The sequence below is a fragment of the Thalassophryne amazonica genome, chromosome 18, assembly GCF_902500255.1.
Source record: "Thalassophryne amazonica chromosome 18, fThaAma1.1, whole genome shotgun sequence".
NCBI classification, from domain to species: domain Eukaryota; kingdom Metazoa; phylum Chordata; class Actinopteri; order Batrachoidiformes; family Batrachoididae; genus Thalassophryne; species Thalassophryne amazonica.
Genome location: NC_047120.1, coordinates 15,197,723 through 15,213,510, shown reverse-complemented (window position 1 = coordinate 15,213,510; position 15,788 = coordinate 15,197,723). Strand labels below are relative to the sequence as shown.

Below are 15,788 nucleotides of genomic sequence, written 5' to 3'. Positions count from 1 at the left end.
ATCACTGCTTTAACCAAAACATCAAATCTGGGCTTTCATGTTAGATACACCTTCTGGCAAATTTTAGCTCAAGTTTCAGGTCTCCTTTTTAATAAAATCGACATATAAAATCAACAATAATGATAATATTAAAGTAAACAGAGCTCTGGTATTGATCGGAAAAGTATCTGTATCGGCAGATAGCCAAATTCAGGTATCGGGATCGAATTGGAAGTGAAAAATTGTGGATCAGCGCATCCCTACCACAGACGCCGTTAAAATATAAATGGGTGATTCTTTAACTACGGGCACTATTGGCCTTGTAAATGTAATTTCCACCACACCATTGCCTTACAATATAAAGCGCCTTGGGGCAACTGTTTGTTGTGATTTGGCGCTATATACATGTGCTCTGATGTCACTGTTTATCTCCATAGAAACTACCCAAACAAACTGTTATGTGTCGGACGCAGCCAGGCACCCCAGCCACACAACACAAACTTTCATACAAACTGTTTAAAGGGACATTACAGTGTTGTGGTGGAAATTACGGCAGTAGTGTGGGACAACTACATTTTGTTTAAAAAAAACCACAACAGTTGTATGACATTGAATACCCCAATTATGTTTTGATTATTTTACTGATATTTTATTCAGAGTTATTTTAAAACATTAGAAAAAACATTTCTTTACCATTCATTTTTATCATTGAAGATCAAAAGTCTGGGTGTGGGACAAGCACAAAACGGCAATATTTGCATATAATGATGCTGAAAAAAGGTGAAAAAGTCATCATAGACTACTAGAACAAAGTTTTTAACACACTTTCATTGTAAAGATAACTATAAAAGTGTGAAATTTCCCCTTTTTTGTGTTTTTCCTACAATATGATCAAAGGACATAATAAGTGCCCGTAGTCTAAGAATCACCCAAATATGGTTTGTTTGATTGATTGATAGAGGGACTTTATTGAACATGTGCAAACTGTACGTAAGACAATAGGATCTTGAAAATTAAACAACTGCAAATTATAAAGAACACAAGGCTCATACAGCCGAGGATATTTTAGCATTGTGCTATTTAAAAATGGACTTAAAATAAACTCATTTTATCTTGAACCAGATGTACAGTCAGTCCAACATTTTTGTTAAATCTCAAAAACGTTAACGTTACTTTTGACATTTACAACCAATATGGAAGGTTTTCTGCATTTTACTTTGTTTCCCATTTTGTGGGAAAAACAGATTTTATTTTATATGTTTATTTATTTATTAGTAAAACATGTCTTCATACACCAGACGCACTCAGTGGACCTGGATTTTACACTCTACTGCAAAATCTCAAAAATAAATAAATATGCTGATATACAGAGTGAAAGTTGCTACATCATGCAATTATGTACCAGTTAGTATTATACAGAAGCAGGATGACAAGACACAGCGACAACTAATACACCCTAAATCAGAAAAAGTTGGGACAATATGGAAAATGAGAAAAAAAAAACAGTGATTCTTACATTTACTTTGACTTCTGTTTCATTGCAGACAGTTTGATATTTCATGTTTTCTGTGGTCAGTATACATTCATTCCTGCACTGAAGTCCTACAACACAGTCCTAACAAGAGTAATCAGAGATTTCTGACATCCGCCAATCCGATCAGATCAATCAGATCACCTCCAAAATTCAGTGGAGTCTTCCATGCCCTAATATGTGTCTGTGGTGCAAATGTGGTGAGAAGCCATGAAGTAGTTTTGACGTAATTCTTTGAAGGCTATATAAAGGGAACTCTTGATCCAGAATCCGGAAACAACACAGTCCTAACTATTCTGACATCCACCAATCCAATCAGATCAATCAGATCAACTCCAAAATTTAATGGGTTCTTCCATGTGCTAATGTCTATCTGTGGGGAAAAGTTTCTCAGAATCTGTGCAGTAGTTTTGACGTAATCCTGCTAACAGACAGACAGACAAATAAATCAATAAATGCCAATGATTTTATTGTGTCCTTGACAGGTGTAATAGAAGTTGGGATGGGGACAGTTTATTCTAAATGTATGGATTAAATCATTACCTTTACATCTGGTTTTCTTAAGACAGGTCAAGGAATGAACACATGAACATTTCCAAGTCACTGAATGTGTCTTGGACTAGGAGTCTTTATTGTCATTGTACATACATGCAACGAAATGTGTCCTCTGCATTTATTCATCCTAGTTACAGTTAGGGCCCGGTCCCACTGGGGACAGGATTAATTGCGCATGAATTGAGTATACAAATTGTGGGCGTTCGTTGTCGTCCGCAACAAAAATGGCCAAAAATGACAAATGTCCCAGTATGAATTATGGATATATTAATAATGTATAGCAAATATATGATGAACAATCACGGTTGTATAACGCATGTAGTGAGGAAATGGATCCGACGCATTGCGATTATCACGGCAGTATTACGGGTGTATTATGAATGCATCGCGCACGTGTTGCGCGTGCACAGCATTTGCATTGCAGTCATAAAAGAAGTGCAATCTGGCCATTGGCATCACTATTCACACCAACAATACAGCCTCTGGAGCATTTGCTGGACTTGGACAAGTTGACTGGAGTACACAAGCAGTGAACAGGGCAAGTGGTGACGTCAGCGGATCACATCAGAACACAGCTCGTCTGAATGATTATAACAAGAAGATAAATCTGTTATAAACATAGGAATAAATACGGTAACAGCTGCAGACAAGAAAGAAAAACACGCAACTGTTTTATCAAGCCTTGACAATTACCTTTTTAGACGGCTCAAAATGCTTTCTGCAGCTTGTTAGGTGCAGCTTCCTGAGGTGATTAGAGCCATTTTCAACCATTTTCAACAGCCAATTTGCAGAATAAAATGATTAATCTGCCACAAAATAATTATTTTATATAGGCAGCGTCCAGCACAGAGCGCGTGGCAGCCAGTAGAACAAAGAACGGCATCCAGCTGTGAACACAGCACATCTGATTTGCATCCGCCGGAAAGCAGACAAAATAAAAATACTTTATCCGTGGCCAATCTGTATGCAGTGGTTACAACTTATTTTAGTCTGTGATGTGGACATGATTGGCACGCAAAATGTCTGTTTTACACACTGTCCCAGTCTGCTGCCAAGCCGCAAATCCCTGTCAGTTGCGGATATCAGCAGATGACGGTGAATATACAGCGCATAGATTGAGTATGTATGGAGTATGTACTGAGTATGTATGGAGTATGTAAGGCGGATGTCATCCGCAGCCAAAATTTTGTGCAGCTCAAAAATCCTGGTAACGGAAAAACGTGCCTCTGCGGATCATTGCGGACGTGTGCGGGTGTCCGCCGACTCATACAAGCATGTTTCACGCATATTGCAGATGTTAAGTGAATATGAGCCAATTTTGTGCGCAATCCATACGCATATCTTCTTAAACGCCAGTGGGGCCGGGCCCTTAGACACAATCCAACCGCTGGAGCAGTGGGCAGCCACAGTCCAGCACCCGGGGACCAACTCCAGATGTAGAGACGCTGCCTTGGTCAGGGGCAGAGAAAGGAACAGACCCTAAATAAGCATGGTTTTGATTGTTGGAGGAAACTGGATTGTCTGGAGGAAACCCACGCAGACACGGGGAGAACATGCAAACTCCACACATTTACATCAATCATTAAGAAATACAAACAGTATGGAACTGGATAAATCCGGAGTCAAATACACAAGTCAGACTGGGATCACTGATGCTGCACTTCACCACAATGAAAACACCACGTAACTGCCTCGGGTCCTGATCCTGCTGCAGTCAGGTGAAGCACAGGTGTTCCCACGGCCTTCTCCAGCTACTGGGGTCATCAGTGTCTCAGGCATGTGTGTGGTCTCTCAGGTTTTGGAAACCTATGGTCAGTTTTAGGATCCTGTCGCGTACACCATAAGTAAGCACTCATTTCTCAAAAATTGAGTGAATGTGCTGGAAGGAGATGAGCGAGAGAAGCCACCAAGACAACTCTGTAGGACTTATAGGCTTGTGTGGATGTGAGTGGAGAAACTGGGAAATGGTGCAACATTTTTATGGTACATGTGTTGTGAAAGTGTAGTGACTCGGACCCACAACAGGGGGCGTAAATGAATGGACAATGAATGAGCCAAAATACAACATTTTACTGTTGTGAATGTGCACAATGAAATACAGACAATTACGGAATTTATATGTAGTCAATCTACAGAGGTGACGTGTGGGCAGGCTCGAGGATAGAAGACGTCTGTCCAGACAAGAACCGGATCCCACACAATTTCCACTGCCACCGAACCCGGAAGATACTGAAGCCGCCAAGTCCTGAGTCCCCAGGTGGCCACCGTCTCCGGCTGTCAGATCTGGTACTGCTGGCAGGAAGCAGAAACAGTTAGGTGTGGGTGTGTGCACACCCAGTAACAGTCAGCAATACAGGTGGGAATTACACCTCCACCTCCGCAATTACGAACACAGAGTCTCTACAGATCTGATACAAACACTTGTCTGCATGGATCGGGAAGGGTGCGGCTTATCACCCTGTCGTCCACGACCAGCTCAGCCTCCCGCTAATACAAGCTATCAGAAACTCCTGTAGAGGATCAGACAACAAATACGTGCGATACGGCACAGATTATGGCTGAGGAATTACCTCCAATGGTAGGTGATATCTCGGCAGCGGGGTGGAGATGTCGTCGGTCTTTATGGAGTGGTTGATGAGATGGTGATAGGTGACAGCTGTCAGGAGTTGATGAATGACAGCTGGTCCAGGATGAAGCTCCTCTTCACCCAGGAGCGTTCTTCGGGTCCATACCCCTCCCAGTCCACCAAATACTGGAACCCCCGGCCCATACAATGGACGTCCAGGAGCCGGCGTACTGTCCACACGGGCTCCCCGTCGATGATCTGGGCAGGAGGCGGCGCCGGTCCGGAAGCACAGAGGGGTGAGGTGTGGTGTGGTTTAATCCTGGAGATGTGAAAAACAGGGTGGATCCGCAGTGAAGCCGGGAGCTGGAGCTTCACTGCGGCAGGGCTGAGGATCTTGAGGATTTTAAACGGTACAATGTACCTGTCCTTCAACTTAGGGGAGTCCACTTGGAGGGGGATGTCCTTAGTTGAAAGCCACACCTCCTGCCCAGCTGGTATGCAGGGGCCGGAGAACGCCGGCGGTCTGCATGGGCCTTAGCCCTCGTCCGGGCCTTCAACAAGGCAGAATGGGCGGTGCGCCACACCCGACGGCATCTTTGCAGGTGGGCCTGGACCAAGGGCACACCAACCTCTCCCTCCACCATGGAAAACAATGGGGGCTGGTACCCCAAACACACCTCAAACGTGGAGAGGCCGGTGGCAGAGGACACCTGGCTGTTATGTGCGTACTCGATCCAGGCCAGATGGTCACTCCATGCCGTCGGGTGCGCGGACGTCACACAGCGTAGGGTTTGTTCTAGTTCTTGGTTGGCCCGCTCTGCCTGTCCGTTGGTCTGCGGGTGATTCCCGGACGAGAGGCTCACGGTGGCCCCCAGTTCTCTGCAGAAGCTCCTCCAGACCTGTGAGGAGAACTGAGGACCACGATCCAAGAAATGTCAGTTGGTATCCCATGCAGACGCACAACGTGGTGGACCAGGAGGTCTGCTGTCTCCTGGGCCGTTGGGAGCTTCGGGAGGGCCACGAAGTGGGCCGCCTTGGAGAAACGGTCCACTACCGTGAGGATGGTCATCATGCCCTGGGACGGCGGGAGGCCCGTGACAAAGTCCAGGCCAATGTGGGACCAGGGGCGACGAGGCACCGGGAGCGGTTGCAGAAGTCCTTGAGTTTTGGAGTGGTCTGCCTTGCCCCTGGCACAGGTGGTACAGGCCTGAACGTATTCCCGTATGTCAGCTTCCATGGACGCCCACCAGAAGCGCTGCCGGACCACTGCCACGGTCCTTCGCACCCCTGGGTGACAGGAGAGCTTGGAACTGTGACAGAAGTCCAGGACTGCAGCTCTGGCCTCTGGTGGGACGTAGAGGCGGTTCTTCGGGCCTGTGCCTGGGTCCGGGCTCCGTGCCAGGGCCTCCCAGACGGTCTTCTCCACGTCCCAGGTGAGGGTGGCCACGATAGTGGACTCAGGTATGATGGATACCGGCGGATCCGACAGCTCCGTTTTGACTTCATCTTCATGTACCCTGTTAATTCTAGAATAGAATTTAAAATTCTTCTTCTTACTTATAAGGTTTTGAATAATCAGGTCCCATCTTATCTTAGGGACCTCGTAGTACCATATCACCCCAATAGAGCGCTTCGCTCTCAGACTGCAGGCTTACTTGTAGTTCCTTCAGCTTTCAGGCTCCTCTCCTGTGGAACCAGCTCCCAATTCAGATCAGGGAGACAGACACCCTCTCTACTTTTAAGATTAGGCTTAAAACTTTCCTTTTTGCTAAAGCTTATAGTTAGGGCTGGATCAGGTGACCCTGAACCATCCCTTAGTTATGCTGCTATAGACGTAGACTGCTGGGGGGTTCCCATGATGCACTGTTTCTTTCTCTTTTTGCTCTGTATGCACCACTCTGCATTTAATCATTAGTGATCGATCTCTGCTCCCCTCCACAGCATGTCTTTTCCTGGTTCTCTCCCTCAGCCCCAACCAGTCCCAGCAGAAGACTGCCCCTCCCTGAGCCTGGTTCTGCTGGAGGTTTCTTCCTGTTAAAAGGGAGTTTTTCCTTCCCACTGTAGCCAAGTGCTTGCTCACAGGGGGTCGTTTTGACCGTTGGGGTTTTACATAATTATTGTATGGCCTTGCCTTGCAATATAAAGCGCCTTGGGGCAACTGTTTGTTGTGATTTGGCGCTATATAAAAAAATTGATTGATTGATTGATTGATTGATGTACCCGGGACAGGGCATCCGACCTTTGGTTCTTGGTCCTGGGCGATAGGTGATCCGGAAGTCAAAACGCCCGAAGAACAATGACCAGCGGGCTTGCATGGGGTTCAGCCGCTTGGCGGTCCTGATATACTCCAGGTTCCGATGGTCCGTGAAAACCGTGAACGACTCCGAAGCTCCCTCCAACAGGTGTCTCCACTCCTCAAGAGCCTTCTTCACCGCAAGAAGTTCCCGATTGCCCACGTCATAGTTCCGCTCTGCCGGGGTCAACCTGCGAGAAAAGTAGGCACAAGGGTGAAGAACCTTTCGTTTCATCTCCCTAAATGCGGCTTCGCACCGATCCGACCAGGTGAAGGGGACTTTTGGGGAGGTCAGGGCTGTCAGGGGGCTAACTACTTGACTGTAGCCCTTAATGAACCTCCTGTAGAAATTTGCAAAGCCGAGGAACTGTTGCAGCTTCCTATGGCTTGTTGGTTGGGGCCAATCTCTCACCGCCGCAACCTTGGCCGGATCAGGGGCGACGGAGTTGGAGGAGATGATGAACCCCAGGAAGGACAAAGAAGTGCGGTGGAACTCGCACTTCTCGCCCTTCATAAACAGCCGGTTCTCCAACAACCGCTGTAGGACCTGACGTACATGCTGGACATGAGTCTCAGGGTCCGGGGAAAAGATGAGTATATCGTCCAGATATACGAAGACAAATCGGTGCAGAAAGTCCCGCAAGACGTCATTTACCAAAGCTTGGAACATCGTGGGGGCATTAGTGAGGCTGAACGGCATGACCAGGTACTCAAAGTGACCTAACGGGGTGTTAAATGCCGTCTTCCACTCATCTCCTTTCCGGATCCGAACCAGGTGATACGCATTCCTAAGATCTAGTTTGGTGAAAATTTGGGCTCCATGCAGGGGCGTGAACACTGAATCCAACAGGGGCAAAGGGTTTCGGTTGCGAACCGTGATCTCGTTCAGCCCTCTGTAGTCAATGCATGGACGGAGTCCGCCGTCTTTCTTGCCCACAAAAAAGAAACCCACACCCATCAGCGAGGTGGAGTTCCGGATCAGCCCGGCAGCTAATGAGTCCTGGATGTAGGTCTCCATTGATTCGCGCTCAGGACGTGAGAGGTTGTACAGCCTGCTGGACGGGTACTCGACGCCCAGGATCAAATCAATGGCACAATCGTACGGAAGATGCAGGGGAAGGGCGAGTGCCAGATCTTTGCTGAAGATGTCAGCAAGGTCGTGGTACTCAACCGGCACCGCCGTCAGATTGGGGGGGGGACTTTAACCTCCTCATTAGCAATTAAACCGGGGGGAACCGAGGATCCTAAACACTCCCGGTGGCAGGTTTCGCTCCACTGAGCCACAACCCCAGACGGCCAATCAATCCGGGGATTGTGTTTTACCATCCACGGGAAGCCCACAATCACGCGGGAGGTAGAAGGAGTGACAAAAAACTCAATCTCCTCCCGATGATTCCCAGACACTACCAGAACTACTGGTTGTGTCTTGTGTGTGATTAAAGGGAGAAGGGTGCCATCTAGTGCCCGAACCTTCAAAGGTGAAGGAAGCACCACCAGAGGGAGCCCTACCTCCCTTGCCCATCTGCTGTCCAGCAGATTCCCTTCTAACCCCGTGTCCACCAGTGCTGGAGCTTGAAGGGTTAAATCCCCGCTCAGGATCGTAACTGGGAGACGTGTGGAAATACGTGTATGTCCCACGTGAATGTCTTGGCCCACCCTTAACCCAGTTTCTAAGGGCGGGCGTTCGTGTTTAACCGCTTGGGGCAGTCTCTCTGCTGATGCTCACTTGAGCCGCAGAAAAAGCACTCCCCGCGGGCCAGTCTCCTCTGTCTGTTAGATGATCTTAATTTGGCCCTGTTCGTGTCCATAGCATCGTCAGCAGGGGGAGCTGTTGCCACACGGAGCGCCGAGGCTGTGGAGCGTGGGGAGGGCGGAACCTTTTCGGACCCGGAAGGGAGAGGGACGGCGCGTGCCCGGCCACGTCCTTCGTCTCGCTCCCGATGGCGTTCTTCTAATCGATTGTCTAAACGTATGACTAGATCGATAAGTCAGAACTCCCTCAGAAACCCAGTATAAGTTGTAAGGAGCCGTGAATTCTGCTCCCAAAGCGCCGTAGCCCAAGCGCGTGCCTCACCTTGAAGCAAATTAATTACATAAGCCACCCTACTGGCGTCTGACGCATACATCACGGGACGCTGTGCAAAGATGAGCGAACACTGCATTAAAAAGTCAGCGCACGTCTCCACACAACCCCCGTACGGCTCAGGGGGACTTATGTGTGCTTCAGGGGATGGTGGGGGGGGTCGTTGAATGACCATTGGAACGTCTATATTTGGCACCGGGTCAGCAGGAGGAGAAGCTGCAGCAGCGCCCTGAGCACACGCTTCCACCTGTGCGGTGAGAGCCTCCATCCTGCGGTTGAGGATGATGTTCTGTTCGGTCATTAGATCCAACCGAGCAGTAAAGGCGGTGAGGATTTGCTGCAACTCACCAATCACGCCTCCTGCTGACGCCTGTGCACCCTGCTCTTCCATTGGTTGTCCAACAGATGGTTGACGCCCCTCGGGATCCATGACGTTGGCCGAGATATCCTGTTGTGAAAGTGTAGTGACACGGACCCACAACAGGGGGCGTAAATGAATGGACATTGAATGAGCCAAAATACAACACTTTACTGTTGTGAATGTGCACAACGAAATACAGACGATTACAGAATTTATATGTAGTCAATCCACAGAGGTGACGTGTGGGCAGGCTCGAGGATAGAAGATGTCTGTCCAGACAAGAACAGGATCCCACAAGATTTCCACTGCCACCGAAACCAGAAGATACTGGAGCTGCCAAGTCCCGAGTCCCCAGGTGGCCACCGTCTCCAGCTGTCGGATCTGGTACTGCTGGCAGGAAGCAGAAACAATTAGGTGTGGGTGTGTGCACACCCAGTAACAGTCAGCAATACAGGTGGGAATTACACCTCCACCTCCGCGATTACGAACACAGAGTCTCTACAGATCTGATACAAACACTTGTCTACACGGATCGGGAAGGGTGCGGCTTATCACCCTGTCGTCCACGACCAGCTCAGCCTCCCGCTGACACAAGCTATCAGGAACTCCTGTAGAGGATCAGACAACAAATACGTGCGATACGGCACAGATTATGGCTGAGGAATTACCTCCAATGGTAGGTGATATCTCGGCAGCGGGGTGGAGATGTCGTCCGGCCTTTATGGAGTGGTTGATGAGATGGTGATAGGTGACAGCTGTCAGGAGTTGATGAATGACAGCTGTCACTCCCGGCTGTTCCTGTGAGGCGGCAGCGCCCTCTTGTGCCTGAAGCCCGCACTTCAGGCAGGGCGCCCTCTGGTGGTGGGCCAGCAGTACCTCCTCTTCAGCGGCCCACACAACAACATGTCCAGTTACAGCTTCACGTTGGAGTGGAGCAGAGAAGGATTGTAAAACAGGAAAACACATCAGGTCTAGGTACAAGTTTCCTGTTTGGCTTCTGGCAAGCTGCAACTGAAATTTTGGATGTTCTTCATCTCAACTTTTTCTGATTTGGAGTTGTAATTGAAAGGAACATCCTCTGAAAACAACTGAAAGAAAAATCAGTCAACGTGACACCCTTATTTTTGTGGAATTTCTTTGATTATATACTCATGAATATTCATTTATGTCTGCTTTAAACCTCTGGGGCCGACGCCATCGTATACGACGGCTAAGACCAAGCTTTACTAAGTTATAAATAACTTTTCAATGATATGAGATAGAAACTTACTTTTTTCCCTGAAAGTTAACTCCGCGGACTTTTGAGCCAGCCATCGGCCATCTTTGTACTCCTCATAGAAGCTGTGTGATGATGTGCGCAATGTGAGTGATCCGATTTATAGTTTGACCTAATAACAATTTATTTTACATAAAAGAGAAAGACTAAATATTACATTTGATTAAATCAAGCATCTTCTTTGTGTTTTTTCCTCTATAGGCAAAAGGGCGGAGAGATGGCATGGTGGCAACCAATGAGAATAGGCGCCGGCCACTGTCCTCGGGTGAGGTGGAGGGTCTATCGTGGCAGGGGCCCCGGACCATTTTCCTACAGAAAAACTCACAGGGATTCGGGTTCACTCTGCGCCACTTCATTGTCTACCCACCGGACTCATCTCTCCTCAGCATCAAGGTCAGTTTAAACTTCTACTGTGTGGCTTGAAAGGTTTTCTGTTTGAGCTGCTAAACATTGACACTGTAGGCCAGCTGAACTATGAATGAATGAATGAATGAATGAATGAATGAATGAATGAATGAATGAACAGTATCAGGAAAGCTTCTTTGCAGAGTTGACTGGGCTGCTCTCTGGGACCTCCTGAGGATTCATGGCATCCTCAGGGATGTCTTCTGGCTTGTACACATTTCAGTGCCTGCACAAACAGGATATCTGGTCAGCTGTCGAAATTAGTGTCTCAGGTGTGCTTGTTGGCGGAGAAAGGTTTGCTGGCATTGACTTGGCAGAAGATGCTTTGACTTTGTGGGATCAAAATATGTTTTGATTGCAGCATTTGAGAAGATGAGTGAGGAATCAGAGTGTCTGGATTTGGATCTGACCTGGACCAAGATCAAAGCTTTCAGTGACTTCTTGGCCTCAGCATCAGAAGTGTATCTGTCTGCAGTGAACGTGTTGGACTTGTAGAGATATAGTAGCTTGCTCTGTGTTGTGTTGTTGACTCCTCCCACGCAAACGTGCAATCTCCTGCGTGGGAGGCGGACGCTCTGTCTAGTTGTCTCTAGCCACTCATCCTTTGGCTGCTGGCCTTTGTCACAGAGACATTCACTTATCTCAGCGGAGACATTCATGTCCTTATGGACTTATGTAGTCGCTGGGGAGAGGTATATGGAGATGCTAAAATCTTTGCAGGAGAATGAAGGTCCAAGTCTTTATGGTCCTGTGCTACCTGTCTTTCTGTATGGTTGTGAGACGTGGACTCTAACCACTGACCTAATCTGATTATTGGCAGCAGATCTCTTTGGAGAACCCTTGGGTAACTCCAGAATATCTTGCTGTGAAACTAACAGTTATTTGGAGACTCATATGAGAAGTTTCACTTGTGTTGTGAAGGAATGTCAGCTGTAATATTTTAGCCATATTTGTCAGTATTGAAGACCCCTGTAACCACAGAAGGCCAGCAGGGTGCCCATGTTTACCCTGGAATTAGATTAGATTTGATTAGATTAGATAGAACTTTACTGATCCCTTGGGAAGACTCCCTCAGGGAAATTGAGGTTCCAGCAGCATTGTACAGCAGCACACAGGGTAAGAAGCACACAGAGTATCAAAAGTGAAAGTAAAAAAAAAAAAACAGTTTGCAAATATAAATATAAATACACAATATAAATACCAGACATACTGATCAATACTGCTTTATAGGCTACAACTGTTCCTTTCCTTCCCATCCTCTGTCTTCCTGTTACTCCTCCTCCCCCTGAGTGAGGAGTTGTACAGTCTGACAACCTGTTGGTCCTGCACTTGGGAAGGAGCAGTCTGTGGATGAAGAGGCTCCTCTGGTTGCTGATGACGGTGTGCAGAGGGTGACTGTCATCGTCCATAATGTCCAGCAGTTTGTCCAGTGTTCTCTTCTCTGCCACCATCACCAGAGAGTCCAGCTTCATGCCAACCACAGAGCCAGCCCATCTGATCAGTTTGTCCAGCCTGGATGTGTCCTCCTTGGATGTGCTGTACCCCTAGCACACCACGGTGTAAAAGAAGATGCTGGCTACCACGGTAGAACATCCACGGGAGTTTCCTGCAGATGTTAATGACTGCAACCTCTTCAGAAGGTAGAGCCTGCTTTGTCCCTTCCTGTACAGGTGGTTGGTGTGGGTTGTCCAGTCCAGTTTGCTGTTCAGCCACAACCCGAGGTACCTGTAGGAATCCACACCCTCCACCTCAGCTCAGCTCCCTCGATCAGAACTGGTTGCGGACTTGGTCTAGACTTCCCCAAATCAATGACCAGCTACTTTGTCTTAGAGGTGTTGGGCTGTAGATGTTTTGTTGGCACCAGGCAGCAAAGTCCTTCACTAGGCTCCTGTACTCCTCCTCTCTGTCAGCCCTGGTGCATCCAACAATGGATGTGTCATCTCAGAACTTCTGGATGTGATACAGCTCAGAGTTCCATACATACAAAGAAACCAAAACAAATAAGTACAGAAATTATGTGTAATAAAACAGAATGACACTGGGAAAAAGTATTGAAAATGAAATTTATTTAATACTTGGTACAAAAGCCTTTGTTGATAATGAAGCTTCAAGATGCCTCCTGTATGGAGAAACTAGGCATATGTATTGATCAGGTGTGATTTTGGTTCGTTCTTCCACACAAACACTCTTCAAATCTTTAAGGTTCTGTGGACCTCTTCTATGAACTTTGATGTTTCACCCTTTCCATAGATTTTCTATTGGATTGAAGTCAGGTGATTGGCTGGACCATTCCAGCAGCTTTTTTTCTTCATATTCTGAAACCATTTGAGTTTCTTTGGCTGTGTGTTATCATCTGACCAGACTAAAGTCTCTCAGTACTTCACAGGCTTGTCTAAATGTTGTGCAGCAAACTTTAAATGAGCTTCAACATTTTTCTTCAGCAGTGGAGTCTTGTGTGATAAGTTTGCAGACAGGCCCTGAAGCTCTTCACAAGTGCTCCTTGGCTCTTGGACAACTCTTATGAGAATTCTTTTCACTCCTCTGTCATAAATTTTACAAGGAACAGCTGGTCATGGTCGGTTTATGGTGAAATTATGTTCTTTCCACTTCTGAATTATGGCCCCAACAGCGCTCACTGGAACATTCAATAGTTTAGAAATCCTTCTGTAACCAAAGCCATCAGTATGTTTTGTAGCAATAAGGCTGTGAAGATCTTGATAGAGCTCTTTGTTTTTACCCATCATGAGATGTTTCTTGTGTGACACCTTGGTAAAGAAACACCTTTTCACAGGCCATCCATTTGGACTGAACCAGCTATTAATTTGCACTGACAATTTGCACTGATTAATTACTGATAGATTTCAGCTGGTGTCTTGGCTTTCCTTGCCTTTTTGCACCTCCCTTTCTTCAGGTGTTCAAAACATTTTCCTGGTGTCATTTTACATTATTACACATAACTTATTTTACTGCAATCTATGATTTGATTTCTTTGCATCTATGGATCACTCAGGTTGTTACCAACATCTGAGGAAAATTTCATGTCAATAGTACCTTTAGAAGTATATTTACTGAGAAAAATGGTGATGTGTTGAATACTTATTTTACCTGCTGTATCTGGACATGATGAATGTCCTTTGGGACTGTTGGTGGGCCTAGAGCCTGCAGATTTCTCCTTTTTGGATGTTGTTTAACCCTCTGGGGTCCGAGGGCATTTTTTTTGGACCGTTCACTCACCTGGCATAAATGTTTTATTATTGCTGTTAACAGCTCTCCCTGCATCCCACAATCAAGTTTTATGTCTCTTTTTTTTCAGGACAACCTGTACTTTCAAAATATATATGCTATAGCTGTGTTTTCTAAGTGTAATAAAGGTTTACAATCAGAAATAAGAAAGGAAAAGTAAAGCGGAAAATAATTTTCTACACATTTATTCAAAACACACAGCAAACTATAATAAACAACTGTTTTGACACTTTATAAAGGTAATTTGGGCTCTTGTGTAAAACACTGTACAACAAAAAGGTTCAAACAATAAACACAAATGCACATTTTGAACAATATATACAAAATGGTCTATGTGTTTTGTTTGTCTTCATTTCAAAGCAATTTCTGTCTGCTATTACAAAAAGGTCAAACTTCTACTATGAAGTTGACTGTATGTTTGTTCTCTCCTGCACTGAAAGCAACATTCACACTTCAAGGCTCATTCAGTTTGATCTTCAGCGGCCCCTCCCCCTCGCTCCATTGATATGGTAAACAGTGCTTTAGCTTGCCACAGGCTTATCCTGTAACATTCACAGGAAAATTAGTCGAGTAGTCCTGATACTCACACACTGTGTGAGCATGTGAGATTGTATGAGAGGCTCTCCGTCTGCTCACTTTCACTTTCGCTGTGCGTAATGGCGCAGGGTGCATTGGAGCAGCCAGAGGGCTATTCAACGGGCAGACTAGTAACACATCACTCCTAAAAACAATCTTTGGTGTGTCATGTGAGGTGAATCTGCCCTACGGTTGGATTTTGGAAAAACCATGTGACGGTGAACCAAGTCCGACTGGACACTCACATTGCTCACGTCATCACACAGCTTCTATGAGGAGTACAAAGATGGCGGACAGTGGCTCGAAAGTCCGCGGAGTTAACTTTTCAGCAAAAAAAAAAAGCAAGTTTCTATCTCATATCATTAAAAAGTTATTTATAATTTAGTAAAGCTTGGTCTTGGCCATCGTATACGACGGCGTCGGCCCCAGAGGTTTAAAGGATTGGCACTCGTGCCACCATAAAATGCAGCACTAAAAACAGGTTGTCTTCTGGGCTGTTGTCTGATGGTGCTGGGAAAGCCAGCTGTGATGGGACTGAGGGTAGGCAAGGAGTTACAGTATTTGTTTGAGCAGGTGACACCATCTGTGGTCTGATATCTGTCGGCCTGCTTCCAGAGGAAATGGAGCACTGCATTCCTCCCAGCCGGCACTTCGACCCACTGCACTCATGGCAAATGACATCATGGTCGTGACATGTGACTCTACTGTAATTTCCCGCTGGGCTGGCAACACTATCGGGATGATCCTTCTTCCAGGATGTTGGACATGTTGTCTGCGCCCCAGTAACTCTTTCTGTTTTTTTTATTATTTTCCTGACAGGATGAAGAGAACGCAAACACAAGTGGAAAATGTGAGTGTTTCATCTTTCAGCTGATGTATCAAATGATATCGGTGAAAAATGAGGCTCAAATATATTTAAA

At 46.4% G+C, this 15,788-nt stretch overlaps 1 protein-coding gene across 6 annotated transcripts in view; it reads left to right on the top strand.

The window, feature by feature from the left end:
- LOC117530690 (rho GTPase-activating protein 23-like) overlaps nt 1–15,788 on the top strand; it is a 207,929-nt gene that overhangs the window by 145,215 nt on the left and 46,926 nt on the right. For all 6 annotated transcript variants that reach the window (XM_034193570.1, XM_034193571.1, XM_034193572.1 and 3 more), the window contains exons 2-3: nt 10,846–11,037; nt 15,688–15,718. In XM_034193570.1, the coding sequence (XP_034049461.1) occupies nt 10,846–11,037; nt 15,688–15,718 (223 nt within the window). The remainder of the gene's footprint in view (nt 1–10,845; nt 11,038–15,687; nt 15,719–15,788) is intronic.